This window comes from Salvelinus namaycush, chromosome 40, assembly GCF_016432855.1.
Source record: "Salvelinus namaycush isolate Seneca chromosome 40, SaNama_1.0, whole genome shotgun sequence".
NCBI lineage: Eukaryota > Metazoa > Chordata > Actinopteri > Salmoniformes > Salmonidae > Salvelinus > Salvelinus namaycush.
In genome coordinates, this window is record NC_052346.1 from 4,097,418 (window position 1) to 4,123,682 (window position 26,265).

General features: G+C 44.9%; 2 protein-coding genes and 2 pseudogenes across 3 annotated transcripts in view; 2 read left to right on the forward strand and 2 right to left on the reverse strand.

Annotated features, from left to right (window-relative positions):
- LOC120033176 (ras-associated and pleckstrin homology domains-containing protein 1-like) overlaps positions 1–7,150 on the forward strand; it is an 83,875-nt gene extending 76,725 nt beyond the window's left edge. The window contains exon 18 of the mRNA XM_038979459.1: positions 1,520–7,150. Within this exon, the coding sequence (XP_038835387.1) occupies positions 1,520–5,134 (3,615 nt within the window). The 3' untranslated portion in view covers positions 5,135–7,150. The remainder of the gene's footprint in view (positions 1–1,519) is intronic.
- Positions 7,151–8,722: 1,572 nt separating this feature from the next.
- Positions 8,723–17,471, reverse strand: LOC120033698 (annotated as a pseudogene). The gene is made up of 6 exons (XR_005473985.1): positions 17,355–17,471; positions 16,820–16,947; positions 14,672–14,794; positions 13,692–13,799; positions 9,284–9,335; positions 8,723–9,102 (listed from the first exon to the last, which is right to left on the reverse strand). The product of XR_005473985.1 is annotated as a secreted phosphoprotein 24-like (transcript).
- Positions 17,472–19,164: 1,693 nt separating this feature from the next.
- Positions 19,165–21,811, reverse strand: LOC120033177 (annotated as a pseudogene).
- Positions 21,812–24,063: 2,252 nt separating this feature from the next.
- The window catches only part of LOC120033587 (transmembrane protein 163), a 58,359-nt gene continuing 56,157 nt past the window's right edge, over positions 24,064–26,265 (forward strand). Inside the window, exon 1 of the mRNA XM_038979999.1 lies at positions 24,064–24,217. The gene's annotated coding sequence lies outside the window, so the exon portion shown is untranslated. The remainder of the gene's footprint in view (positions 24,218–26,265) is intronic.

Consider the following 26,265-nt stretch of genomic DNA (forward strand, 5'->3'; position numbering starts at 1 on the left):
TCGGGCTGTATCACCGCCTGGCACCTACAACACCTGATGTCACAGGAAGGCCAAAAGGATCATCAAGAATATCAACCACACGAGCCATGGCCTGTTCACCCCGCTATCATCCAGAAGGCGAGGTCAGTACAGGTGCATCAAAGCCGGGACCGAGAGACTGAAAAACAGCTTCTATCTCAAGGCCATCAGATTGTTTATATAGCCATCTCTAGCCGGCTACCACCTGGTTACTCAACCCTGCACCTTCGAGGCTGCTGCCCTATGCACATAGACATGGAATCACTAGTCACTTTTAATGGAACACTGGTCACTTTAATAATGTTTACATACTGTATTCTAGTCAGTGCCATCCTATTCAACTATTGCTGTATATATACAATATTCTATACTACGTACTCTACAAATATAGTAAATGTTATATACACGTACTGTCCATAATGTCTATACATCCCATCACATATATATTTATACTCCGGACTCTGACATTGCTCGTCCTAATATTTCTATATTTCTTAATTCCATTTTTTTACTTTTAGATTTGTGTGTATTGTTGTGAATTGTTAGATATTACTGCACTGTTGGAGCTAAGAACACAAGCATTTTGCTACACCCACAATAACATCTGGCTAAATATGTGTATGCGACCAATACGATTTGATATATTTTGCCCATGTACAGTATGTGATGCTGTCTGGCCAAAAAGAGTATGACATGCCATACTATTTTTGTCCAGACAGCATCACATACATGGGCTACACATTCTCAGACAGGGGGGCGCTGTTTCACTCGCTCTGATGAGTCTTCCTGTCTCCGCTCATCTCGGTCAAATAAATTATCAATATTTAAATACTTTATTTGGACGGGAGGATGTACGGTAGGGCGGTCCAGGCCACCTAATGCCCACTCATAACACTGGGGCTGATTTCACTATCTACTAACCCTTATCCTAAACGTAACCCTAGCCTTAACCTTATGCTAACCCTTACCCGAATCCTTATTCTAACCGTACCCTTATTGTTAGCAATTTATGTTATTCTTCAATAACACATACTCCAAAGCAAATCAGGGGGAGAAAATAGGTTTATTCAAAGAGGACAAATCATAATGTTATGCTGGGAGGTAGATGTTCATTCTCCCCTGTCCTCAGCTTTTCTCCACAGAACAAAGGAAGAGGATGCCATTTATAACCCCCCACCCTAGCCTGGGGTTGACCAATCAGAAGTCCGTGCAGTACAACTGGGCCAATGGCCAAATAACAAGTATCCTGCTCCAGACTCAATGTACAGAATGTAGCACACTGAGTTCAGGAGTGACATTCCACAGATTCTGTTGAACTGAAACCCAACTCCTATTTATATTGACAATTCCCCATTGACCATTAATTCTAGTACTCTTGTCCTCTCGTCCTCTGCGTTGTGTACTTATCTTCAAAATATTCTTATACTCAAGCCGTCGCTTATCAACAAATAGTCCATGGTGATCCTGTACTCATTGTGTGTACTTCTCTATCCCCGCACAGATGAGGGAGTCCACCCGAGGCGCCACCCTCCCCCACCCTGCCCAAACGCACCGCCAGACGCCACAACTGGAACCCCCTGCGTTGGCTGCGCCACAACAGCAGCCGCCTCCCCAGACTCGCAGCAGCTACATCCACGCTCTACCCCCCAAGCCACAGGGGGGTACCTCCCCCCCACTTCAACAGCAACTGCCCCCCCAGATCCGCAGCAGTTACACCCAGGTCTTGCCTACCCTACCCCAACAGGCCTCCCCTCCACCGCCCCAACAGCCCTCCCCTCCACCGCCCCAACAGCCCTCCCCTCCACCGCCCCAACAGCCCTCCCCTCCACCGCCCCAACAGCCCTCCCCTCCACCGCCCCAACAGCTGCCCCCCCAGATCCGCAGCAGTTACACCCAGGTCTTGCCTACCCTGCCACAACAGCCCTTCCCTCCACCGCCCCAACAGCCCTTCCCTCCACCGCCCCAACAGCCCTTCCCTCCACCGCCCCAACAGCCCTTCCCTCCACCGCCCCAACAGCCCTTCCCTCCACCGCCCCAACAGCCCTTCCCTCCACCGCCCCAACAGCCCTTCCCTCCACCGCCCCAACAGCTGCCCCCCCAGATCCGCAGCAGTTACACCCAGGTCTTGCCTTCCCTGCCCTTCCCTCCACCGCCCCAACAGCCCTTCCCTCCACCGCCCCAACAGCAGCCGCCCCAACAGCCCTTCCCTCCACCGCCCCAACAGCCCTCCCCTCCACCGCCCCAACAGCAGCCGCCCCAACAGCCCTTCCCTCCACCGCCCCAACAGCCCTCCCCTCCACCGCCCCAACAGCCCTCCCCTCCACCGCCCCAACAGCCCTCCCCTCCACAACAGCCCTCCCCTCCACCGCCCCAACAGCCCTCCCCTTCACCGCCCCAACAGCCCTTCCCCCCACCGCCCCAACAGCCCTTCCCTCCACCGCCCCAACAGCCCTTCCCTCCACCGCCCCAACAGCCCTTCCCTCCACCGCCCCAACAGCCCTTCCCTCCACCGCCCCAACAGCCCTTCCCTCCACCGCCCCAACAGCCCTTCCCTCCACCGCCCCAACAGCCCTTCCCTCCACCGCCCCAACAGCCCTTCCCTCCACCGCCCCAACAGCCCTTCCCTCCACCGCCCCAACAGCCCTTCCCTCCACCGCCCCAACAGCCCTCCCCTCCACCGCCCCAACAGCTGCCTCCCCAGATCCGCAGTAGTTACACCCAGGTCTTGCCCTCCCTTTCACCACCCCCCCAGCATTCTCCACCACCCCAAGAGCTACCCCCCCAGATCCGCAGCAGTTACACCCAGGTCTTGCCCTCCCTGCCCCCCCAGCTCTCTCCTCCACCACCCCAACAGCTGTCCCCACAGCCCTACAGCAGCTACAACCAAGCTGTGCCCCCGCCACCCCCTCCCCCGCCACCCCTGCCTGCCAGCAGCACCCCTCACTACTCGGGCCCCACAGTGTTCGCCAAGTACAGCACCATCACCCGGCTGCAGAACCAGAACGCCGCCCACCAGGCCGCCAATCACCACAGGGCGCAAAACAACCACCAAAGCCCACCCAGGGCGTCAGCTCAAGCCCCGCCTTCTCCACATCAGACGGCTGTCAAACCGCTGGTCAACAACATCAACGTCCCGCCTCCCCCGCCGCCCCCTCCCCCGCCCTCCATGCCTGCTCTGGGGTCGGCCATGGCCGCACTCCGGCTCGGTTCCCCCAGCCCGGCCAGCCTGCCCCAGTTCATCCCACCACTGCCGGAGAGCAACGGCATCCCCCCTCCACCTCCTCCTCCACCGCCCCCCGACCCCATGCCAGGTCTGTGCCCATTGCCCTACGGCGCCAACGCCCTCCGGCAGGCACTGGCCCAGAAGTTCCCCAGCGGTCCCCTCCAGGGCCTCTGTCCCCCCGCTGCCAGACTGGTAGAGTCGCCGCCGCCACCGCCTCCTCCCCCGCCACCGCCTCCTCCCCCTCCACCTCCCCCTCCTACCCCACCGCCTCCCCAGAAGCTCTCGGTGCCTCCCCCACCTCCTCCTCCCCCACCTCCTCCTCCCCCAACTCCTCAGCAGCAGTACTCGCCCGCAGCTGCTCCCCCCCCTGCCCTACCCAAAACCTTCTCCCCGGGCTTTCTGCTCCACCACAGTGCCCGGAAGACTCTCTACCCTGTTTCCCCTCTCCCCCCCGCCCCACCTGCTGCCCCTACTCCTCCCCCACCCCCGCCCCCTCCTCCTCCGGTGTCAATGAAGAAGCAGCACAGCCTCCAGATAGTCCACACCCCCAACCAGCCCCCTCCCACATTTCCCAAGCAGCACAGCATCTCCAAGCCGCCACCCATGTCATTCACGGCTCCGCCCACCACTACCTCCCTGGTCAAACAGATGGCAAGCCAGTTCCCAGGGTCCACACTGTCAACCAATCAACTTGAGAGCGCCAAAGCCCCCCTATCCCCTCCTGCGGTGAAGGCCAAACCAAGATGGCAGCCAGGCTGTGGACAGGCCCAGCAACAGGCCTCTGAGTTCCCTCCACCCGCTTCTGAGAGCAGCCTGCCGTTCACTCCTCCTCCCCCTCCTCCTCCGCCCCCACCTGCTCCAGTCACCAGCCTTGCCCCTCTTGCTCCACCTCCCCCTCCCATCACTGGCCCCACCCCTCCGCCTCCCCCTCTCCCCCCCGGCAACCTATGCTCGCCCCTGAAGAGATCTCCATCGGGCTCCTCCACACCCTCCTCAGGCTTCTCTGGCTGGGGGGGCAGGAAGCCCCCGCCCGCCACCCCCCAGAAGGCCTCCAGCATCAAGTCTAACTCTTCGGCTGAATACCAGGAGTCCCGCAGGAACCTTCTCAGCAAGTTCGCCCCCCAGTCCTCCTCTTCCCCCTCCACCATCCCATCCTTCCCTGCCGTGTCCTTGGGTAGTTCTCCCTCTAAGGACCCCTCCTCCTCCCCGGCCGCCCCCCCGGCGCCCCCCAAGCCAGGCAAGTTGAACCTGGCCAACCTGCCCCTGGCCCTGCAGGCCAAAGTGGGTCAAGTGGGCCAGCAGCACCAGTCCACCGCCGACTTCCCTCGCGCCGTGGCCTACTTCCCCACTCCCCCGCCGGCTTTTGATCTCTTCCCCCCTCCACTGCCCAGTGACGGCCACGTCGGGGCACCTAAGGTAGCAGTGGTCAACCCCCAGCCAAAAGTACCGCCTGCCCCTCCCGGTCCCCCTCCCCCCGCCACCATCAACTCCTCCTGGGGCAAGGGCTCCCTGAAGAAGGCCCCTCCCCCCACGCTGCAGCGGAACCAGCCGTCTCCCCCGGCCCTGTCCCCGCCTCCCAAGCTGCCCCTGCCTACCTCGCCCCCCAAGGGGAACGGCAACAACGGCGCCCCCCAGCCGGGCAACTTCATGGACGACCTGAACCGGACTCTGAAGCGCAAGTCGGTGAGCCGGCAGGGCTCGCTCTCCTCGTCCCGCCTGTCCGGCCCCAAGTTGGAGCCCGCCTCAGGCACCATGGACGACATGGAGTTGGCACTGCCCCCTCCACCGCCCGAGTTGCTGTCAGGGGGGAACGTCTCAGGCTATGCAACGCTACGGCGGGGGCCCCCACCGGCCCCACCCAAGAGGGGGGGCAACACCAAACTGACACACTGACCAGGGGAGTGGTAGAAAGGGAGACTGTTGGATGATGCCTACTTTACCTCTCTTGGAGAGGAGCTTATATCTATCATATATCTATCACACAGGACCGTCAGTGGACATTGACAAACTGAACTCCTCGTGTTCCATGATTATGATGGTGAATACTTAACCATGTAAATAAGGAAACGCCAAACCATGTATCAGCTTCTTCTTCGCCGTATGTTTGTGCCACGTAGTCAGAACCATAATAACGACTCATTCATTCTGCATTGGTACTGCATGGACATGCTGTAAAACATGAAGCTCTGTGTGTGTGTGTGTGTGTACCCGTTTTGTGTGCGTACCCGTGTATGTGTGCATATGCATCCATATGTGTGAGAGCGAGAGATAAATGGGGGACAGCTCATAAAGGAAGGCCTCTGTAATAGGGATTGCTATTTTGCCTCTGTTTTTATATGAAGTTATTTAATACATGAAAGGATTTTCTTTATAGTTACGTTTTTAAAAGCTGCAAGTATGTTGGAGAGATGCGCATAAGATCGAAAAACTTTAATCAATGAGATAAGAATTCTCAGAGAGTTTTGACATTTCCTAAGTATTCCCTGAATGTTTTACAAGTGTCTCGCTCGGTGACACGCAAATCGGAAGGACGCCTTTTTTCACAGACGATTGCACTCTCGAAAGAATCTCCAAATGGAAAAAAATGAGATTCTCTCCTCCCAAAGGCACGAAACCATGACTGTGCACCTGGTAACATTTGTGACTGGGAATAATTTTTTGTTTGTTAATTTTTTATTTAATGCATACAATTGTTTTGCTTAACTGAAGAATGGAACGGCACGTCGTGTGTATGTCTTTCGAATGCCCTGTGGGTTGTGTGCTGTGTTTGTTTGACCTTTGACCTGACCGGCATCTGAGTCGGGTTCATTAGGCACCAAGCAGAAGAAACGGACTGTGTAACAGGGAGGGACTCACTGGATTTGTCCAATAAGAGAAACACATTTTCGATTTTCGTTGGGACATGCTTTAAAATGTTTGGTGCCTAATGAACATCTGCTTCTGTTTATCTGTACAGTAACAGCTTCTGCTCCCCTCCCATTTAGATTGTCACATGACATGGCCTAAAAATCATAGAAATAGAATGTACAGAGTGGGGGCAGCTATGCTCCAGGTGCCGTTTACCATATACTCAGTTATTCTCAACATGGTGGCTAAAATTGAAGCGACACGTTGTTGCTTTAAGGTACTGATCATTGAATTATGTTGCCAGTAGCATTAGACTAGACCTGACTGGCTAAATTAATTCACAAATTCCCGTCTGGCTCGCATTAAAATTGAATGTTGCTTTCTATATCCTGTTTTTATGGCCTAAACATCCCAGTGTGGTGCAGTTTCCTGCTTCTCCTGCCAAAGGGCAGTGCAGAGAGGGGGCGGGCGGGGTTCTCGTACCAATGCCTTCATTTCAAGGGTGCTAGTACTTATTGTCCTAATAAGCCTGGATATCAAGGTGCTGACATCTTAAAAGTTCAATGTAGGGTGTGTCCCAATTCTCCACTATTCTCCCGAAGTGTGACCATCTTGGATTGGATTGATAGAAGCATTAGCTTCGGTTTCCACTATTTTCAGCAATAGCTACAGTATAGCGACCATAACCAAATAAAGCTGAATGACTGAACTCAAGTGGACCATGAATGTTGAGGGACCACTACTAGACGCATAAAACATGCTGTCATGTTAATCTTGCTTATCTATATTGCTTCTGCTCTGTATTGGTGAAATTGGCTCTAGACGCTGATCTTGGGTCAGTTGCGCATTTTTGCTGGTTGGGGGCAGGGAAGCTGATCCTAGATCTGTACCTAGGGGAAACTTCACCCCAGAGCCTGTGCATTTTCATGATTGAATATCATCCTTTTCAGGTTGTTGGTTTGCAGTATGTCAAACTGAAGTAGGCATTAAACTATTGACGTGTTGTGTATCTGATTTTGGGGGCCATATGAAACTAAATGAATAAAACGGGGGGAGATTGCAGACTAAATGTCTCTACTTGCCGAAGATCACAATATAAATGTTTGTAATCATACCTCAACCCTGTACTGCTCTCTTGTTTATCACCAACTCTATGGTTCATTTATTGGTTAACTTAAAGAGGAAATCTGGGACTCAAACTTTTTTGCTAAATAGCTAAGGAATGGGGTTGGTGCAATCTAACCACAAACAATTTAACCAGGGATGGGATTCAATTCGCTTGCACCATCTAAAGGTAATTTAAAATAGAGCCGACATCGTTTATCATGAATGCAATGGAGTAAAACCAGCTTATATTTTTAGTTTTGATTGGGGTAAGTGTAATTAAGTTCAAGAATCAATTTGCTATCATTCATTTAAAAGTAAAATTGGATGTACCAATCCCAGATTGCTCCTTTAGAAATTGGTGATCTTAGGCTTGCTTCCAGGGCAGAGATTTTCTGAATTGATTGGTTGGAAAGGTTGAATCCTATGACGGTACTACGTTAAGTCACTAAGCTCTTCATAAGGCCATTCTACTGCCAATGTTTGTGGCTGTGTGCTCGATTTTATACACCTGTCAGCAACGGGTGTGGCTGAAATTGCCAAATCCACTCATTTGAAGGGGTGTCCACATACGTATATATATGTTTGTGTAACATATAGTTAGTGAAATCAATGCACTTGAAAGGTTGCTGATACCAATCCAGTGATGTCGGATCAGCGGTTACTTCAAAGAAGGAAGGGTCAAGGTTCAATTTTTTTAGCCGTCGTGTCCTGTTGTATTCTAGAATAGCTCATTTGTATACCCGTCACTGGTATGATATACATTGTGTACAAAACATTTAGGAACACTTGCTCTTTCTATGAGGACTGACCAGGTGAAAGCTATAATCCTTTATTGACGTCACTTGTTAAATCCACTTCAATGTAGATGAAGGGGAGACGGGTCAAAGAAGGATTTTAAGCCTCGAGACAATTGAGACATGGATTGTGTGCCATTCTGAGGGTGACTGGACAAGACAAAAGATTTGTGCCTTTTGAACAGGGTATGGTGGTAGGTGCTAGGCACACCGGTTTGAGTGTCAAGAACTGCAACGCTGCTGGGTTTTTCACGCTTAAGATTCCTGTTTGTATCAAGAATGGTCCGCTACCCAAAGGATATCCAGCCAACTTGACACAAAGGTGGGAAGCATTGGAGTCGACATGGACCGGCATCCCTGTGGAACGCTTTCCACGCCTTATAGAGTCCATGCCTTGAAGAATTGAGGCTGTTCTGGGTGCAACTCATTATTAGGAAGGTGTTCCTAATGTTTTGTACAAAGTCTGTTTATACACAGGCCACCCAATTGTTATTTTGACTATCAAATCAGCTCTATGGCCAATAATTGGGCTGCCTGTATAAACACAGCCAAACAGCCTTTGATAATAAGATGGACTTTGAATGCCCTCTTGTGGTCTCCACATGTCTTGCATACACAGGATCACAGGATCACCCTGCATGCGTCTTTCAATCATGATGGATAGTAGATCATTCATAGAAATTATCGCTTGTATGTCCCTCTTACAAAACATGAAAATGAATGATGACTTGCATTCAGACAAGAGTAATCAATTTAATTGGGAATGATCTCTTATGTTCCAGTGCCACCATCAGAACCTCCCTGCTTTCCAACGAGTACTGTCAGGGCCTGATCAGGAGAATGTCACGTTCAGATAGAAATGTATGGTGTAGAACATATATGGTTGTCATTCAGAATTGTACTGTATAGAGCTGACAATTCCCTATTCTATCTGCAACACTCGTAACGTTTCACATCATTGAATACACTCCGGGTGTGTCGTGCCGAGTCACTCCAGGTGGTTGCCGACGCTGTCGCCCCTTGGGATCAGTTGAGGCTCCACTTCTTGTCTGGAGAAAGAGTGGCTGGGAAAGCGAGTGGTCTCGGAGAAGCCAGGCGCAGGCAGGACGGGGCCTGCAGCAATACATTATTTTGGTTAGCACAGTGATTATTTTGTGTGTTCTATACATTGGTGTCAACCGAAGCAGATTTGCTTTAGCCTGGTCCCTAGATCTGTTTGTGCCATCTTGCCAACTGACCAAAGGAGATAAAAAGATCGCAATAACAGATCTGGGAATAGGCTAGGTTTGCTTACCCCTGTTCCCTAATGGTTGCACGTTCAACTGCTGCCTCTTCCTCGTGAAGTTCTGTTGATAGAGAATCTGGATTTAGTTATTTTTCTGTATTGCTCAGCTGAATACTTTAGCTCTGTTTATACCTGGTGCTAACATGGATCCTTTCTCCTGATTTTGCCCACATTTCAAGAAATGTCTACACACAGCCCACGTTAACATATGTAGCTTAAGAAACAAGGGTCATGAAATTAATAACTTGCTAGTAACAGATGATTCATATTCTGACTCTCTCTGAAACTCACTTAGACAATACATTTGATACAGGGGTAGCAATACAAGGTTATAACAAAAAACGACATGTCAGTGGTGGTGTTGCTGTTAATATTCAGAACCACATTCCTGTACAGATTTGAGAGGATCTCATGTTAAATACTGTTGAAGTAATATGGCTACAGGTTAACCTGCCTCACCTAAAGCCCATTCTGGTGGGAAGCTGCTATAGACCACCCAGTGCTAACAGTCAGTATCTGGATAACGTGTGAAATGCTTGATAAAGTATGTGATAAAGAGGTATATTTTCTGGGTGAATATTGACTGGCTTTAATCAAGCTGCAACCCGGTTATCAGTCAACCTACAAGCGTAGTTACAAACAGCAGAGGAATGAAATGATCAACATGTATTGATCACATATTTACTAATGCTGCAGAAATGGGCTTGAAAGCAGTATCCAGATCATTTGGATGTAGTGATCCCAATATAGTAGCCATATCTAGGAAAACCAAAGTTCCAAAGGTTAGGCCTAATATAGTGTATAAGAGGTCATAGAATAAGTTTTGTAGTGATTCCTGTTAAGGTAAAGAATATTTATTGGTCTGTGGTGTGTAATGAGGAGCAAACCGATGTTGCACTTGACACATTTATGAAATTGCTTATCCCAGTTACTAATAAGCATGCACCCATTAAGAAAATGACTGTAAAAACTTAAATCCCTGGGGATTGATGAGGAATTGAAAAATGGTATGGTTGAGAGGGATGAGGCAAAAGGAAGGGCTGCACAACCGATTGGCAGACATAGTGCAAATTGAGAACTCATGTGACTAAGCTGGAAAAAAAATAAACTACACTATGAAACGACAAAGAATGATAGTAAAAAGGCCAACTCAGCTCCATTCATTGAATCAGGTGGCTCATTCATCACAAAACCGACTGATATTGTAACAACAATTTTTTTCATTGGCAAGATGACACTACATACACATCCAAGTCTATTTGACCAAATTATGAAAGACAAGATTTGTACTTTTGAATTCCGTAAAGTCAGTGTGGAAGAGGTGAAAAAAATTGTTGTCTATCAACAATGACAAGAAACCAGGGTCTGACAATCTGGATGGAAAATTGCTGAGGATAATAGCAGACAATATTGCCACTCCTATTTTCCACATCTTCAATTTAATCCGACTAGAAAGTGTGTGCCCTCAGGCCTGGAGGGAAGCAAGTCATTCCGCTACCTAAGAATAGTAAAGGCCCCTTTTCCTGGCTCAAATAGCCGACCAATCAGCCTGTTACCAACCCTTAGTAAAGTTTTGGAAAATATTGTATTTGACCAGATACAATGCTATTTTACAGTAAACAAAATGACAGCACGCTATTAGGGAAGGACATTAAACAAGCACAGCACTTACATTTTTCAGCCAAACATCAGTCATTTGTGTATGATAAAAATATTGTGGGGGCTGTTTTGTTAGACTTCAGTGTGGCTTTTGACATTATCGATCATAGTCTACTGGAAAAACATATGTTATGGCTTTACACCCCCTGCTATATTGTGGATAAAGAGTTACCTGTCTAACAGAACAGAGAGGGTGTTCTTTAATGGACGCCTCTCCAACATAATCCAGGTAGATTCAGGAATTCCCCAGGGAAGCTGTCTAGGCCCCTTTTTTTTAATCTTTACTAACCACATGCCAAAAGCCAGTGTGTATGTGGATGACTCAACACTATACACATCAGCTACTGAAATGATTGCAACACTTTACAAAAAGCTGCAGTTAGATTCAGAATGGGTGTCAAGGAATACATTTGTCCTAAATATTTCAAAACTGAAAGCATTGTATTTGGGGCAAATCATTCACTAAACCTCAACTAAATCTTGTAATAAATGTGGAAATTGAGCAAGTTCAGGTGACTAAACCTCTTGGAGTACCCTGAATTGTAAACTGTCATGGTCAAAACATATTGATACAACAGTAGCTAAGATGGGGAGAAGTCTGTCCATAATAAAGCGCTACTCTACCTTCTTAACAGCACTGTCTCCAAGGCAGGTCCTACAGGCCCTAGTTTTGTCGCACCTGGACTACTGTTCAGTCGTGTGATTAGGTGCCACAAAGAGGGACTTAGGAAAATTGCAATTGGCTAAGAACAGGGCAGCATAGCTGGCCCTTGGATGAACACAGAGAGCAAACATGAATAATGTGCATGTCAATCTCTCATGGCTCAAAGTGGAGGAGAGATTGACTTCATCACTACTTCTATTTGTGAGAGGTATTGACATGTTGAAAGCACCGAGCTGTCTGTTTTAAACGACTAGCACACAGCTCGGACACCCATGCATACCCCACAAGACATGCCACCAGAGGTCTCTTCAGAACAGACTATGGGAGGTGCACAGTACTACATGGAGCTTGATTCCACATCAGGTAACCGATGGAAGCAGTAGAATCAGATTTAAAAAACAAAGATACACCTTATGGAATAGCGGGGATTGTGAAGCAACACAAACATTGACACATGCATACGCACACATAACATACGCACTATACACACACGTACACATGGATTTTGTGTCTGTAGATATATGGTAGTGGAGTAAGGGCCTGAGGGCACACGCTTAGTGTGTTGTGAAATCTGTTGAATGTATTGTAATGTTTTATTGTATAACTGCCTTAATTTTGCCAGACCCCAGGAAGAGTAGCTGATGCCTTGGCAGCAGGTAATGGGGATCCATAAATACAAATATGCTATTAAAATGTCTGTTATCCGTCCACTGTGTCTGCATTGTGACCATATTTCCTGGTCCCTTCCTTTATGCAAACTATTTCACAGCTATTCTTAAAAAATCATATAATTGTAAGACATGCAATTAGTCAATGGTGGCACCTGTCAATGACTTTAGAGGGTGGAATGACAAATGGTTTCTCTGTCAAGTTCTGTCTACACTTGTAAGATATCCAGACACAATGCGTGTCTGACTACCTCTGGAGGTGGGCAGGATGATCTGATCACAATGTGTCTTGATTGTCTACACCTGTCAAAAAATGTGGGCACAATCAGAATGTGGACAAGATCAGGGCAAATAACTCAAGTTAGAACCAGGTATAAACGGTTGATGATCAATCCCAAACGGAACCTTAGCCTCTACCTCTAGGCAGTCAATGTCCATCTGAAAGGATTGGATAGATGGAATTGTTGTCATATTACTTGTACCTATCAAATCCTTAAAGATCTACACGAGTGTCTTTAGGCCCTAAAAGGGGTTGATTTTGGGATTGGGCATCTCTTAGGGCGTTTTAACACTTGGTCCCGTTCAGCAAATCTTTGGGAACGGAGTCCGGTTCGCTTACATTTTTGTGCAGTGTGAATGCTTCAAAGGAACTCAGACCCCACGAAACAAACCGAACTGAGACCATCTCGAGAGGTGGTTCACTTTTTTTTGTGAACCGAAAGCTCTCCAGGTTCACGTATCATTGTTTCCACACCAAGCACTATAAGCTTCTGCAAAACAGTTTCCACTGCCATAGCCCCTCACATTAGTGCCACAAACAAACAAAAATATTATGTGCAGGTTTGGTGATACAATTGAGTATAACATTTTCAATTAAAGCATTAAGATTTTGTTCTTAACTGACTTGCCTAGTTAAATAAAATAAAATAAAATATTTTTGTTTTTATCTGCAGTTATTGTTCTGCCTTTTATCCTGTTACCAGTCATTTGTAAATTTTGATTATAATTAGTATGTCTTATTTTGTAACTAAATGCAAACTACATTATTAGCTTCCAAAATGTATGTAGGGACACCCCTGGTTGTCCGATAACAGGTTCGGATGGTATGGCTTGTGTATTTACCCACAGTGCATTGAGTAAATGTTGGGGGGGGAATCTTGGTTATTTTCTAAGCATAGGAATTTGAATGCAAAGAAGACTCCGACCACAAAAAAGTTGAAGTGAACTGGTAAGAGAGCTGAGACCTCATTCAAATCAAAGGACAGTGTGGATACAAAGAACTGAGTTAATTTTTCTTTTTTTCACCCCAGAGTTCACTTTAAAGAAGAGTGAGATGAGTTCTTTTAAAGAGGAAATCATGTGAAAACGCCCTTATATTCTCTTCATCTATTGGGCATCCCCCTCTCTCTGTCCCTCCCTCTCTCACCTCTTCACTGCTGGACTCGGAGCTGGAGCTGTCCTGGCCACATTTCAGGGACACAACCTGAGTGACCTCTGCAGTGACGCGAACACGTGCGGTGCAGGAGGCGGCCGGCTGGGAGAGAGGGAACGAGGGAGGAAAGAAGAATTAGTGGCAGTTAAAATGGGCATACAATAAAGCACTTTGGTCAGTATGCTAGTACAGTATGAATGCACAATGAACGCTTCTCTATCTAAACATCTATATCTTTAGCGTTTTATAACAGGCACCAGTCCTGTTGGAATGTTCAGGGCTGAGAGAAACTCATTTGGTGACATTCTGTTCTCCCCTGTCTGTCACAGCAAACACAGCATCCCATGCCAAAATCAACAGTGTGTGGAGTCTGTCAACAGAGAATGTCCTAAAAACCGTCAGTTTCTAGATGAACCCCACAAACCCTTTAGTGGACTATCACAGTAATCTATGTCCAGGACCAAACACAAACAATTTGCTCATATTGTCATCTGGTATTGATGTAAAATACAGCTACTGCAGTTTATGTAGGTATGTTTCCTGTTCATCTGGTCCTAGATTTAGAAAAGATATTACATTTGTGGGTCAAGAAAATAATTTGTTAAAGAGATGTGGTCATGTATTTATCAGTCCCAATCCTTCGTCAGCTGCGTATTGGGGAGGAATTATTTATTGTACTGCGTCAGTGTATTTCAGTCTCAAAGTAGTGTATAGAGTAGAGTGCTGATCTAGGATCAGGTCCTCCCTGTCCATAGTGTATTTTTATTAATTATGATCTAAAAAGGGAAAACTGATCCTAGATCATCACCCTTATTCTGAGATGCTTGATACATACAGCCCCTGATCTATTTCTTGCACTGATTTCATAGGCTGCGATGGCACAGGCAGCGCAATTCTGATATTTATTTCACTAATTGGTCTTTTTTTACAAATCAGATCTTTTCTTTGGCCAATAATCGAGGATCGGGTCTCACCACAAAGAAGCCCACTCTGAAAGCACATCTCTGTGGGTCTTCTCCAGAGCTCTTCAGACAGTCTGTCTCCTTGATCCCAAAGTTCATCATCAGGTCATAAGTGTTCAATCCCAAAGGAACAACCTGGAAGAGAAGATACATTAAGATCTATGTGATGACGTGTATGAACAAAACAAAACAAAAGTTATGTAACGACCCCTACCTAGGTATGCTTGCTCCTATCTTCCCCAAGTGAGCAGAGGTTAGCAAGTTTGACTTGCTACATTGTTGTCAGAAGTGGGATGGTGCCTGTGAGGCCATTCAGGGAGAAGTCTACACGTGAGGGAACTGGTAGGCTAGATAGACTTGTTAATGTATACGGAACAAAAATATAAACGCAAAATGCAACATTTTCTAAGATTTTACTGAGTTACAGTAGGGGCAGCATGTAGCCTAGTGGTTAGAGCGTTGGGCCAGTAACCGAAAGGTTGCTAGATCAAATCCCCGTGTTGACAAGGTAAAAATCGCTCATTCTGCCCCTGAACAAGGCAGTTAACCCACTGTTCCTAGGCCGTCATTGTAAATATGAATTTGCCTAGTTAAATAAAAAATAAAAGGCAATTTAAATACATTAGGCCCTAATCTATGGATTTCAAATGACTGGGAATACAGATATATGTTGGTCTCGAATACATTTTTTTTTTTTTAAGTAGGGGTGTGGATCCGAAAAACAGTCAGTATCTGGTGTGACCACATTTTGCCTCATGCAGCGTGACACATCTCCTTCGCATAGAGTTGATCAGGCTGTTGATTGTGGCCTATGGAACGTTGTCCCACTCCTCTTCAATGGCTGTGCGTAGTTGCTGGATATTGGCAGGAACAGGCTGTCGTACACTTCGATCCAGAGCATCCCAAACATGCTCAATGGGTTACATGTCTGCTGAGTATGCAGGCCACAGAAGAACTGGGACATTTTCAGCTTCCAGGAATTGTGTACAGAACCTTGCGACATGGGGCTGTGCATTATCATGATGAAACATGAGGTGATGACGGCAGATGAATGGCACAATAATGGGCCTACAAATCTGTCGTTCTGTCCCTGAACAGGCAGTTAACCCACTGTTTCTAGGCCGTCATTGAAAATAAGAATTTGTTCTTAACTGACTTGCCTAGTTAAATAAAGGTAAAATATTTGTTGTTTTTTGAGAAATAAGCTTTTTGTGCGTATGGAAAATTGAAAAACAGATGTTGCGTTTATATATTTTTGTTCCGTGTAGTACTTTCCTATAGTAGGGGCTATATTCCAACTGTAAAGCTGAAACATTGCAGATTCTGCGATAGAATTAATCAATTTACGATTGAGCCGACATATGCAGCCTTTACCACTAAAGCAGGAACATCGCCTTTAAATTTCAATCACGCTGTAAAGCTGAACTTCCGCAATGTGGATTGAATAGAGCCCTAAGAGCATACAGTGTCTTCACACCCCTTAATCTTTGTTGAGTTACAGCCTGAATTTAAAATGGATTCAATTGAGATTTTGTGTCACTGGCCTACACACCCCATAATGTCAAAGTGGAATAATGTTTAAATTTTTTTTGCAAATGAAAATCAAATGTTTTTTGAATGACTATCATCTCTGTACCCCACACATTATCTGTAAGGTCCCTCAGTCGAGCAGTGAATTTCAAACACAGATTCAACCACAAAGACCAGGGAGATTTTCCAATGCCTCGCAAAGAAGAGCAACCGATTGGTAGATGGGTAAAAGAAAATAAGAAACGGACATTGAATATCCCTTTGAGCATGGTGAAGTTATTCATCACACTGTGGATGGTGTATCAATACACCCAGTCACTAAAGATACAGGCGTCCTTCTTAACTCAATTGCTGTATTTAATATTCAATACTTTTGCAAACATTTCTAAAAACCTGTTTTCACTTTGTCATCATGTGGTGTTGTGTAGATGGTTGAGAAAATAAGAATATTTCATCCATTTTGAATTCAAGCTGTAACACAACAAAAAAATTGTTACAGCTTGAATTCAAAATGGATTAAATAGATTTTATCACATTTAATGTGGAATAAATCGAGGGGTATAAATACTTTATGAAGGCACTGTAAATGTAGCCATTCCACTATGAGGTCAGGGGTGGGAAGACACTTACCCTTTTGATAGAGCCACGGGTGACTCGGTATAGACGAAGGCCAGCGTACAGATTGTTGACTTGGGTCATGGTCACGACGAGAGCCTTGTCTGCCGTGGACGCCAACTCTGACTGGTACAGGGGCAAGCCTGCAGAGGTCAAAGGTAAAAGAGGAGACTGAGCACTCATACAGTACATTTCACATCAGTGGTATTTGGGAGGTAATATTGTCCTGGGTCCCTCATCAGCATTGTGAATTAATGTTTTTATTTTTATTATGTATTATTAATGAGTAACATAATACCTTGAACTGGGTCATGTTCATTAGGGCTCACTGTAGCAAAACGTTTTGCAACAGAAAATGAAAAATAAATATGTCTTATTCCTCCCCATTTTACTCGTTTTCTTCAGGTTGGTCGCCAATAAACACGACTCTGGCTTAGCTTCCTGACTGGACGCAAATGACAAATCAAATGGACTGAGACATGTGTAGAAGCACTATCAGAACCAGCTGCAAAATTGAATTCTACACCTGAAAGGATTGTATATCACTTACCTGAGCAGCACAAAGACTGCAGCAAGGCCAGCATGAGAACACCACACCACTTCATCTTCTGTCTAGCATAAAACAAAGCACCTCGATCATCAACTCCCCCATTCCTTAAATACAGGACGATCAGACTCTACCCTGCCCTCTCCCTCCTGTCCCCTCCTCCTTGCCACAGCACTGACTGACCTTAGTTCTTTGGTTTTATTTCATTGCCAACAGTATTGACCTACAGGCTGAAATCTCATTACTTTGAAGTGGTCTTCTTCCTGGAACTAAACTTGCCACATATTCATTCACCTTTCAGCCATTTAGCAGACGCACTTACAATCTTACAAATCAATGCAAACAACTACATATCACAATAGTTGCAAGTAAAACCTTCAAAAAAGCCGCCATAAGCGAAGGCAGTGCTAGCAAAAACAGACAAGTTTGCTCGCAAGAAGAAAGACCGGTACAACAGTTGTTTTCTGATTGTCCTATTCATGTTTTTACATGGTGAAAATAGGGCAAAATGTCATTTTCCAGGGAATCGTTCAAGCTGAAACACTGACTGTCATCCACATGTTTATTGTGCTCAAATGCTTGTTGATCATTTATCATTGCACTAAAGATCAAAAAACATTTTTTTTTACAAATGTTTTAATATAAAAAAATAAATCTTCTTAGGATACAAAACGGTATTTCTAGTTATTTTAAGTGTTAAGTAACAATATAATTATTACAGCAGTCATCATCAGGATCGTGAAGTTAATCTCTACAGGCTCGCCCCTATCCTCTCTCTCAATGATGTCAGAGATCAGAGTTTGGTCATCATCAGGATCGTGAAGTTAGTCTCTACAGGCTCGTCCCTATCCTCTCTCTCAATGATGTCAGAGATCAGAGTTTGGTCATCATCAGGATCGTGAAGTTAGTCTCTACAGGCTCGCCCCTATCCTCTCTCTCAATGATGTCAGAGTTCAGAGTTTGGTCATCATCAAAAAGTCAGTCAGACACTGCTGGCATTCCAGGTAGTCTTTTTTGTAGTCACACTACACAAGAGATCAGATCTCTCAATGCCTAGAGAAGTGTTTCACATCCCAAGAACCACATTAATACTGTATGTAGCCTAGCGGTTAGGAGCGTTGGGCCAGTAACTGAGAGGTCGCTGGTTCAAATCCCGAGCCAACTAGGTGAAAAAATATGTCGATGTGCTGGGTCGCCGTCAATAATGGCTGATCACATGTGTGAAATAGGACAAATGCAAGCACCCGTCTTATTATAACAATCTTCTGAGGTTTGTAGTTTGACTGCAAAAAGACAATCTGGAATGCCATCAAAATCACAGTTGTGTCCAGTCCTTGCTAGACAAGCACTAATCTAGTCTACCAGCCGGCTCTCTGTATGCGTTAACAATTCAGACTGGGAACTTGAAGGTTAGACAAACGCTAAAAATGTTATGCCTCAAGTACAAATAGATTGGAAAAAATTGAATGGGTCTTGAAAACATAAATACTAAACATATAATAAGACCCTCTAGAAGGAGTGTACACCTGGATTGACGTGTCAATAAATACAGCTCTTTCATTTAAGTCAACGTATTTCTTGTGCACTTTAACACAAACGGTATTCTATGTCAACTAAAGGAATGGCTAGTATGCCAAAATGTGCCAAGGCAGTAGAAGCATGAGTTTTAGTCACACACACACACACACACACACACACACACACACACACACACACACACACACACACACACACACACACACACACACACACACACACACACACACACACACACAGAGGTATGTATCCATGTGCATGCATGCACGCGCACACTCACACCACACACACCCCCATGAGCCTGTGACACACACACACTTCCACCCACAGACACTCCCCCACCCATACCCCTCATCGCGCCAGTGTCCACATGAGAGGCTCCATGGTGGCCAGGAAGCAGGCCTCAAACTCCTGGTCGGAGAAGCAGATGACCGAGAGGCGGGCATTGCGTCAGATCTCCAGGCGGGCCGAGGGTGACAGGGCCAGGATCTGCTCAATGGCGTCTGCGTAGCCATCCTCATCCTCGGCCAGGAAGCCCGTCTGGCGGCCCTCGTAGGGCACCACAATGTCCAGCCTGGGGCCTCCAGACTTGTGGGCCAGGATGACGGTCCCAGCCGCCATGCACTCCACCACCCCTGAGAACAGAGGAGAGCAGAGGGTGCAGGGTACGTGCTGGCTGTAAAGTTAGGTAGACACATTACTGGACGTATAATTACATTACCTAAGACTGCATTTATATTGAACACTGAAAGATGAAGCACCAACCTCTGCGACTCCCTTCCTCCCGGCCCCGCAACTAGCCCCGTCTCTTTCTTCTGCAGCACCTTCCGGAAGGCGCGAATCTGACGCCGATGGTCCTTCTCCGGTCAAAACTGACCAATGGAAACGATGGAATGGCACTTCCGGTCCGAGTCCTCGTCCAATGGGAGCTGGAGGAAGGCGTGGGTGTCGCAGGGCGGGTAGACTAATAAGGTGCGGTTGGTCGCTCGAGTTGACAATGACCACGTCGCTGCAGGAGCCAGCCAGACCATAGAGCGGCGCCAACAGGCAGTAGTAGACAACCTTGACCGCGCTAAGGAACAGGTTGTTGGAGATGTAGTCTGCGTTGTTGAACCTAGAAACATAGGGGGCGGTTGGTTGGGGAATGGTCAAAGATAACATGATAGGATCAGGTGAGGTGAAAGGAAGCATGCACAACAAGAGGAAGTCATGCATTGATGTCAATGATAAAGTGGAAAGTGGACCTAAGTTACAACATGAACACTGATTGATGCAGGCTTGATGACAGTCTGATGACAGTCATAACAACGACAGCAGTGCAACGTGTTAGTTAGTGCTTGTAAGTCTCCAGAGAATTCCCAAATCCCATATTCCCCTTAGCCTGATTTGATCCTGATCTTAGCCTAGTCCAGATCTGTAGGTGACTTTTCAGCCAACTTCTCTGACTAACATGGTCATGTCATGGTAGTCAGAGTGTGACATTGACAATAATAGTCAGAGAGGCATTGGCTAAAGCACATTCAGATATGGACCTGGCTATATCCCCCTAGTTAGACTGTGTCTCGGGGGCCGGGGGTCTGTAGTGGGAAACAGGGTTCTGACGATTACCTACCTGGGGTTCCTCTTGCGCACCGCCGACAGCATGTCTGTGCTGATGGTGGGGTAGTGCACGTAGCTAGCCACGTGACAACCCCCTAGGTATTTAAACACAGGCAGAGTGAAGGTGTGGAGTCGATGTAGACATCTGGGACAAACTCCGTAAGGGCTTCCCAACCAAGGAAGATTGAGCCTACACTCTGACCAATCAGAGTGAAGTGGGGGAAGAGGCTGGCCTCGACCGATAGGCAGTGTTTGAGGAAGACAAACTAGACGGGTCGAGGTAAAAGGATGAAGAATCTGCTGATCCCTCACACTCTGGTCGCCCGTGTACACCATGAAGTTGACATCTTGGTACCTGGGACATGGAGAAGACCATATTTGTTATTGCATACAGTAGCAAACCCTTTTGCAATGGATAACGTTTTGCAACAAAAACAATAGTTTATTGGACAAGTTCAGCTAGTCCCTCCCAGTTGGTAGTACTTCCCTCCCCTGTGGGTCTGTTTGCATCCATTTGGTTCCTAGTGAATATGACCCAGGTGGGTGAATTAATGTGGAAGACTGGGAGATGTTCATTAGGGCACATAACAGAAAATGTTACGCAAGGGAAAACGAAAATGGGCGTTCCAATCCATTTTCCGAGGTGCCTTATTGCTATTATAAACTGGTTACCAACGTAATTTGAGCAGTAAGAATAAATGTTTTGTCATACCTGTGGTATACGATCTGATATACCACGGCTGTCAGCCAATCAGCATTCAGGACTCGAACCACCCAGTTTATAATAATATCCTTTGTCACCGGTGATTATTAGCTGGTGTGGCTTAGCTTAGTCAAGGTGCAATGATTTTCCTTTACCTATTCTACAAAGCTCTGAGGGCACACCACAGCACTCCACCTCCTGCGTTGCAGTACAGGTGAAAGAAGGCCACCGTGGGACGCCCATTGTGCTCGCCGTGCGTTCCTGTTCGCCTGCAGCCACACGCGCACACCCATGATGAGCACGACCAGGGTGGCAGTCAGGAGCATGGACAGAAACACACATGGCAGAAGCAATGTCCACAACAACCTGGGGTAATGAGAGAACTAAAAGAAATAAGGTGACAGACCTGCTCTTTAAATATATATATTTAACTAGGCAAGTCAGTTAAGAACAAATTCTTATTTACAATGACAGCCTGGGAACACTGCCTTGTTCAAGGGCAGAATGACAGATTTTTTACCTCGTCAGCTCGGGGATTCGATCTAGCAACCTTTCGGTTACTGGCCCAACGCTCTCACCACTAGGCTACCTGCAGCCTCTCTACATAAAAGTTAGGGCCCATTCAGTAAGACAACGTTGTGTAACGTTCAATTAGAAATATATAATGTAGCTAGTACAAACATGCATCGCTGACTTGTAGAATATGGAATCACATCAGCTCTATTTATGCCATTTATATCTGCAACCATCTGCGTTTGTTTACCTCAGAGCCATATATGAGCTATTGCAGCTCTATTCATGACATTTCTACCTGCAACGTTACTACTGAACAGGGCCCAGGAACCCTGTCAAACTGATTATCTATACTACAAGCTAGCTTTCGATAAACCTTCTCTGTACGTAGGGGTTTTCAGCGGTTATATTCGCCCACTATTGGCTCCATGTGAACTACAATACCAACGCTGGGTTTTAACGTTAAAAACGTAAATAATCATGTCTTTCGAAACATATGCGGACATACCCAATTGAGGATAGGTATATTTCTCCCCGACGATCGTAATGAACGTATCTTTCATATCAGAGAAATAATTTTCAAAAAACGAAATGGTTAAATTATTACACATCTTGATAGTGTTAGGGTTCCCACACGGCCATATCTCCATGTTACGTTGCTTGTTTACAGAAGACAGGCTGAAGAAATAGGCGGCCATCTGGTTGTCAATGTTACCACAAACAAAGTCAAAATTGGCTATTGTAAAAATTCATGAAAAGAAAAATTTGCTTTTTGTTCTTAATTTAGTGTTAGGCATAAGGTTAGTGTAGGTTTAGAAGATAAATTGTAGAAATAGGCAGGGTTTATGACTTAACTAGTGATGAACTGGCTACCTGTGCTAATTAGGTAGCTATCTTTAGAATGCTCCGAACACCTGTGTGTTATCGTAACTGGGTAATGGGGGCGTAAGTGTAGTTATCCATCTGGGTAATGGGGGGAGTAAGTGTAGTTATTCATCAACTGGGGGCACACACAGTTTATGGATGTGTAAAACTGTTACAGTAACTGTATTTTTAGATGCATCTTTTTAGCTGACATGAAAGATAAGGGGTGGCATATCAGCCTGTTTCAAATGATTGACGTTTATAAACGTTAAAAGACAGCGTCGGAATTGTAGTTCACACAGCCAACAACCGTGCGTGGACGAAGCTAAGCGCGGAAAACCCTGCGCCACAGATAATAATAAGCCTTTGAGAGCTTCCTACATTCCATGAGTAACAAGACATGACTTAAGAAAAATGACACGAGTCGACATTGATAAACATAGGCTGTGAATTACTTGTGATAAAAATAATAGCTGGCTTAACGTTAGTTAGCTGTAACGTAGGTGTTGTGCTGCTGTTGACAGCTAAGTTAGCTATAGTGCCTAGGTAACGTTAGCTGACTAAAGCAATCAGTCGCACGTTTTGTCTAGTTAGTTGCGCTAATATCTAACATCTTTTGACAAAGATGTACATAAAACACTAACTTTGAGCAAGTTGATCATGGACAGACATCTTTACACAAACTCTAAACCGGAAGTGTTTGTCCTGCAAATTCACTATTGTTTTTTATTTTAGGTTAACGCGTACGTTCTTATTATACCTCAGCGAGCGCATAACGCTACCTGGTGTAGTCAGTGATGTTTATAAAATTATCTTGGCACTCCTCAATTGTACCAAATATTTTGGAAGCTATAGAAAGTCATTTATTAATGTCTACATTTTGAAACGTTTATTCTATTACAGACACCTTAATGCATACTTTTAAATTATATTATGTGTGCTAAACATAAAATGTTTTTTTTAGAGTCCTAATGTTACTGTCCCCACTAAAAAAAACAACGTAAAACCATGTAATATGTCCATGAAACATTTAATTGAAATACTGTAGAATTCCATTCATTCCTATGGAGGACTACTCCTACTAGGGAGTGCCAATATGGCCGACCAGTGGCTTCAAAGCCTCTCAATGGCCAATAAATAGCAAAATACAATCTAGGGTTTATATACGTCATTGGGTGTAGCAAAGTGAATTTGTCTGTGAGCTGGCCGATTTTGCATAATATACATTATTCTGTAGACCTACTAAAGCAAATAGTAGGCCTAACTTAAGCAAATTATTTTCTGTCTAAAGGCAGTTCCAGGATAAAGTTTAAACCCAAATAAATGACAATAAATAATTGTGTTAATCAAGATGTGGAAATGTTTTAAAAGAAAGACCTATATTATTGAATCTTTTTGGGGGGGGCATCATGGTGTATTAGACAGCTCACTGTTATTGCAAAGCAGCCCGAAGCCCTCCTCAAAAAGTAAAGTTTAACTTAGACTTTACTCGGCTAAATCAACACATATTTCTCTCTCTCTCTCTCTCTACCATGTTAACCAAACATCTTGCACAAGTTTTGGACACATTAAACATGAAGGCTCTTCTAATATGGGTTGTTTTGCTGAACTTTTACAAACTCCTTAAGACAAGTGACTGCACTTCAACACAGTAAGTTTCCCACAATAAACATGATCATAATTGTTTAGGAGACTTTGCTTAACCTAAATGAAAAATAGATGCGTTTGATTGATAGATCCAGAAGGGCCACCACATGATCACATGATAATGTTTACTCTTTCCACCGTATATCCTCCTACACGTTTTCTGTATTTAAAAAAAAGTCGAATTGAAGTGATCATTGACATGAAGTTGACGTCGTTGACATGATTTAAGGAATTACTACGAAATCATGAGATGACAGGATACATTTAAACCCATGTATTTGCTATAATACGGAACTGTAATTAATAACAAACTAATCTGGGAAGGATAACACTTCAATTTGCTCAATTTGCCCCAAGGCAAACATTTTGACTATATTAGCCCACACAGCTACAAGGATGCACTTTCATGCTAGGTTTAAGATCTCATATTTAAGCTTATAGACCCCAACTGGTGTATAGGACAATATTAAAACGATCTACATTGGTTTAGATACAAGCATCATGAAACCTATAACCCAGGCATGGGCAAAGGCCGGCCCGGGGCAGTAGACGGTCCGCGGAATCATGCTCAGATCACTGATCAATTTGCGATAGTAGTTTTGAAAAACGTATTTGTTATTCAAATTAAAAGCCCAATGAATACTCGCCTTTGTGTAATGATTTAACTCCCACCGCTTGTGGGACATTTATTCTGAAGGCACGTATAAATAACAACTGCACGAGGACAGACAGTGACTGACAGGCTGACAGACGTCACAATTGCAAATAGTAGCTAGGTAGAAATTGCGCAAAAATGTTACTGAACCTTAAAGAGACAAAGATCAGGTCGCCCATGCCCTTAATGCTATCACTGCATTCTCTATTGCATCAGGATTAAAACGGAATGTTTCTAAATGTGAAATCTTATGTTTATATGACTCTGATGATAAAGAAATATAAAATATTCCTGTAAAGGACTGTGTTAAATATTTAGGAATACATCTGTCAAAAAACTACTTAGTCAGATAACATATACATTTCTCTCCTAAAATTAAGAAAACAAAAAATAGATTTAATAATTGGTACAAAGGGATCTTTCTATACTTGGGAGAGTACTTCTGTCCAAGGCAGAGGGACTGTCTCGCTTTGTGTACCCCACATTATCTTTATTTGTAAATCCCTCTACTTGTAAAGAGATCAAGACCTTTCTTGACTTCATCTGGAAAAATAAGTCTCACAAACTAAAAGAGTCAGTCCTCTCTAATAAAAGAGCTGAAGGTGGTCTGGAAGTGTTGGATTTTGTCGACATAAATAACACTTTCAAGATCAACTTGTTGAAAATATGTTTGATCAATACTGATTCAATATGGTATTTAATTCCAAATAACGTGTTTAATAAGTTTGGAGGACTTCAATTTTTACTGAAATGTAATTAAAGAATACGTGCTAAATTGGCTTCACCAACAAGCTTTAATGGCATGGAAAATATGTTTCCTGCACAACTTTTCCCCACATAAAGCTCTTTTGTGGAATAATTCAGACATAACTGTAAGGAATAAGTCATTGTTCTACCCCAGCTCGCATGAGAGGAATATTGACTTTGTTCTTGATGTTTTTGACAACAAAGGTAATATTCTTACATATGAACTATTTATAACATTGAATGAGCTTCCAATACCTTTCAGAGAGTTTATTTCTGTGATCAAAGCCATTCCCAGTGCTCTAACTACACTAATGAAAACTCATCTTAGCTTTGGTAAGGATCACAAAGCCTATCCAGAACTCAGTTTGGAAGGTGTGAGGTACTTGAAAAATCTTGTTGTGATAAATATATAAGACAAATTCTCCATTCACAGAACCAACTTACGCCTAGAGGAACATTTTCCTGGAACATGCTTATTCCTGACATTGTCTGGAAAAAGCTTGGTTAAGGCCTTACAAATATTGTATACCAAACAAGTTTAAGGAAGTGCACTTTAACATTCTACATAAGATATATCCATGTAATTCTATGTTGTCCAAATTTGTGGCTATTGATGATGTCTGCGTTTTTGGTGAAAAAGAAGGTGAGAA